The following is a 4647-nucleotide window of genomic DNA, read 5'->3' on the forward strand; positions in this document are numbered from 1 at the left end:
AAATGAACTAAAAAAGTACAGTACATGAAGTGTAACCCCACGCCCTACCCCCATCCCATGCCAAGTAACTGTATGCTGTTGTTATCAGTTTGTATGTTACCATTCAGGGGTCACTTATTAATGAATACATATGACCAATACTTGCATGTGATGAAAAGTACGTTGTGTATGATTTTGTACATATTTGGGATCTTAAGTTGCTGAGTAAAATAAATTAAATCAAGTGTATTTTTTTTCATCTTATCAAGGTCCTTGAATTTCTTATAGTCTTTGTAAACATACATCTTCACAAAAAGTCAGAGAATGGTGAGAATAGTGTCATCTTGCATCAAACACAACCACTGATCACATGGGTTAAGGCAATAACATTGAATTCAAAGTCTCATGAAATCTGATGACAATACAGTGAAAAGATTGCTGATACAATGTACTAATATGTCACACGTGTACTTATCTTTGTTCCTACAATGTGGGGAGGTAAGGACATCACTTCAGATTCATTCCAAATGAAAATAAAATGGAAGATGTCCAATACAATGGAGTTATTGATGTCTGGTGTGAACACATGCATTCATACAGTTTAAATCTATACCAGACTTCCATAACTTCAGTGGTAATAATGTGTTTACAGTTTTTTGTATTTTGTTTTCATTTGTAAAGAGTTAGCATGTTTGAAATGTTGTCCATATCTACCCATATTGTATTCCAAAGTTTCAGTGATGTCAGATAAAATTTTACTACAATAGTAAAGATGCTGTACATCATTTTGTAGACCAAATCTTAGTTTTCATATTTTACAAACCATCCATATATCGTTGTCTCCATCACATGCATTATTGTTCACATCTCTTGCACACCTTTTTTATCTTTTAGTATCTTGTCCTGTCCTACTGTCATCCTATCTTCCCATCCATTCTATTAGCTTTTTCTTAAAATATTTCCTTTTTCTGTGTTTGGCTTGCTATCCCTTATCTGCCAAACTTACATGCATGCATGCCTGTACACATTCACAAAAACAGGTACCTGAAACACATTACACAAGCACTCCTTACACACCTCAGACAGTACACTTGTATGCCATACTAAACATATGTACCTCACAAACAAACATACCAGACATGTACCTCACAAGCAAACAAATGCCACACACATAGGTGACATAGGCCCGCAACATACATGTGCACACACAGACACACACCACACACAGGTGACATCACGCACACCACACCACACACATAGGTGACATGTGCACACAACATTCATGCACACATACATAGGTGACATTAGCCCACAAAACACACACACACACACACACACACACGCACACACAAACAGACCATACATGACTCACATATACACATGCAACACACATTCATGCCTCACATAAAGGCACACCATACATATACTCATACACATCATGAACACATGCTTCACTCATAGGTACATTGAACACATGCCTCAGATATAAGTACACCCCACACAGGCACACTGTGACACACATCCCTGCCCACAAGTCACTCACACACCTGCGCACAAGTCACTCACACACCTGCGCACACCCAATATTCAAGGATACTTCTTTTAGTTCTCTTCTTGTACATTATTCTGTATCCACATTCTCTACATCTGATTGGATCTCTAGCTTTGATTTCATTCTCATGGTGACACTCTGTAAACAAGCAAGACAAATAAAACATTACAATTCAGTGACATGTACACTTTTAAAAAGTTTCCTGTATAGTATGTATTGTATTAACGTGTGGTGTAACTATAGCGCTAAACAGATATCAACCTTGAAAGTGGCCTATCATAATGCGTTGCGTTTGATTTTTGATCTTAAACGTGATGTTAGTATTAGTCAAAATTTTCTCTTTCGGTTCTTTTTTATTTGTATGGGCCACTGGCCTGAAATAAAGATAATAATAATAATTGGAAAATATGAAATCTGACTATATTTTTATGTAAGGTCTATGAATGATTCAACCCTGCTAGTGGTAAGTTTTCAGGGCAATCATTGGATTAATAGATAACACCATTCCATAGTTAGAGGAATATTAGTAACATGACTGGAAAAATCGCCTGATTTCCATCCCTTATTATCATCTAATTCACAACTTTAGTCATTTAAAAAAAGAGACTTTTTCTTCATTTGTAACACCCTTATCTGTAGCACATATGTGAAAGTTGTCAAAGTTTGTAAATCCTTGCCACACAGACGAGCATAAAGTTGGCGTCAGATTCAGATTCAGATAGCGTCATATTGAGCGTCAGATTCAGTGTCAGATAGCGTCAGATCCGAGATACCCGACGGACTCAATCAAACCGGAAATAATACTGTTGAGACTACAGGGAAAGATTCCGTTTCACAGCCTTTTGATGGAAGTTGGAATGTCTCTGCTTGCACAATTTTTATTTGGGAAAAATATGTGAAATAGAGTTGAAATACTTGCAACTGAGACATTGATAGCCCCAAGTTCAGCCACTGTATGTTTGTTGGTTGATACGTTTTGCCAATAATGTACATGGTGTCAGTAGAAGTTAAGTTTACGTATGTAATATGTTGTCATTTTTACAAATTTAAATTTAAAATTTATGCTCGTGCCACACAGACATGTATGCTGTTTGTGTGTCAATGTTTGTAAATTCTTACCTCCACATATATAAACCATAATTTGTCTTCCTTCTCTCCCCGTGTCATCTTTCTTAGGTGTTGCTCCTGGATCCATCCCAACTCCTGTCTTGAAGCGTCTTGTTTCTTTGTGTCTTTACAACCAAAACAAAACAACAGAAGTCAAAAATCTGAAATAAATACTGGTTCAATCTTCACAGGATGGCAACCTGACCATGGTATCGAAGTACCAAACCAAACAATTTTGAAAGTTCTTTCTCTCATTTATTGCATAACTGTATTTCTAAAGTTAATATGTGCATTCTTTGATAATACATGTCTGTAGTCTTCACATATACACACAAAGTAGTTAGCATTCCAGGATTTTGTTCCCAATCCTTAGTTCGTGCATAGACCCTCCATCAATGTTGATGGATGTCTATGTGGTTGCTGGCAAGGCCAAAGTACCAACCTTCCTAAAAGTGACACTTTGAAACATGATAAACAATATACAAGGTCCACAGGAAATCATTGCTGATTGTTTTTCATACCATTCTGTTATCAACTCAACTTATGAGAAATGAAAGTCGTTCCGTTTTATCCAGAAATCTTTAAAAATAAGGAGAATATTGTAGCAATTTTGACAGGTTTTTATGGAAAAGACCATCCTATGAACAGAACATGTGTATTGCAATGACTATCTAGTATGTACAGTAAATCATAATAACGTTGTACAATTTTGATTTAAAATGTACACTTTTGCCTCAACGTTTTAACAATAAGGTCTTCAAAGAAATGTTTTGGTAGAGTGTCAAGCAAAACTATTAGATGGGTGTACATCATGTACATATTAAAGCTACCTGGTATTACAATATCAATAAATCATTGACGTTAAACTCAGAATTTCTAATTGCCATGATTTCGTTCACTCGGTCCCGCTAGAAGTGGACTGGAACGAAGACATGGCAGAGTTCTTGGGGCGCATATTTCCAGAGCTAGAATCAAACCGACAAAACTGAAATTTGTAAACATGACATTTCCATCGGAGTGTAACTGTAAGTAACGAAACAAAGACTGGGTCGACAGTATTTTGGCATATTCTTGGGGGAAATATGTCAACTTACCTAAAGCAAGACTACTGGTACAAACTATGGAATGTATTATATCATTCAGATGTACAGGCGATGCAATAAAGGCAGGGTTTCTTCGAATATCTGGGGAGATGTGTCGAACACATACACACGTGTGTGTTTTCAATATGGCGAGCTCGCTTGTTTCGGTGTCAGCGTTCTCTACTGCCCTCTATGAATTTTAGTATCAATGCCCTTGTTTTCATTTATATTATTGAAACAAATGCCCCCCCCCTCTAAATTTTGTCGGTGCAATTGCAGCATTTACTCTCTTTTTTTTTTCAAAATCTTATTTTATTCATTTTCCCTTCATTTTAGTCTATTTTAATTTGGTAAAATGGACCGTTCCGTTCTACCATATACCATGGTTTTTTGTTGTGCGGATGAAAATATACCTTTTGTGTACGGATAAATGTAGCTTTATCTAAAAATAAAACGGGTTATTTATATACATATATTATATAAAGTTTATTTTAGCTTTGCCTGCATTAGGTTATAAATTGTGTAGTGTTTTCATGTATTTTCCATATTTCCCGGCAAATGAAATGGACATGTTACATCCGGGTTCTTTGGACATTGCTAATCTCTGATTGGCTCTTGAGAGCTTCCGCCGCCAGATTTGAAAAGTTATGTGAGTCATTTAACGTACACAGCGTTCCTCTTACATGATCGACAGGCTACGAAGGCAGATTATTTACGTTGCCGGATTATTTATAAAAAACGAAGGCAATCAGTCGGTAGGTGTCGATCGTAACCAACGATTTATATTACGATCCCCTGGAATACTGTACGATATTTGGGTTTGATCGATAAAATCTGCAAGATACCACATATCAGTAGCCCAGTTTCGACTTGTCGGAATTCGTACACTGTGTACCTTTTCCGGTCAAATAACATTGGAGTGACATT

General features: G+C 36.5%; 1 protein-coding gene across 1 annotated transcript; it reads right to left on the reverse strand.

Annotated features, from left to right (window-relative positions):
• Nucleotides 1-48: 48 nt before the first annotated feature.
• LOC144444784 (DNA-directed RNA polymerases I, II, and III subunit RPABC4-like) lies at nt 49-3870 on the reverse strand. Its single transcript, XM_078134318.1, has 4 exons — nt 3733-3870; nt 2651-2763; nt 1577-1669; nt 49-341 (listed from the first exon to the last, which is right to left on the reverse strand). Exons 2-4 carry the CDS (start codon nt 2724-2726, stop codon nt 319-321), a joined length of 192 nt encoding a protein of 63 aa, XP_077990444.1. The 5' UTR covers nt 2727-2763; nt 3733-3870; the 3' UTR covers nt 49-318.
• Between the last annotated feature and the right edge of the window lie 777 nt (nt 3871-4647).

Source organism: Glandiceps talaboti, chromosome 13, assembly GCF_964340395.1.
Source record: "Glandiceps talaboti chromosome 13, keGlaTala1.1, whole genome shotgun sequence".
In the NCBI taxonomy this organism is placed as follows: domain Eukaryota; kingdom Metazoa; phylum Hemichordata; class Enteropneusta; family Spengelidae; genus Glandiceps; species Glandiceps talaboti.

Coding starts and splice junctions, on each gene's coding strand:
- LOC144444784 (XM_078134318.1), bottom strand. CDS start 2,726: ATGGATCCAGGAGCAACACCTAAGAAAGATGACACGGGGAGAGAAGGA. Junction 1,670..2,650: donor TATGGTTTATATATGTGGAG/GTAAGAATTTAC, acceptor GCTTGTTTACAG/AGTGTCACCATGAGAATGAA. Junction 342..1,576: donor CAAGAAGAGAACTAAAAGAA/GTATCCTTGAAT, acceptor CCATGTGATCAG/TGGTTGTGTTTGATGCAAGA.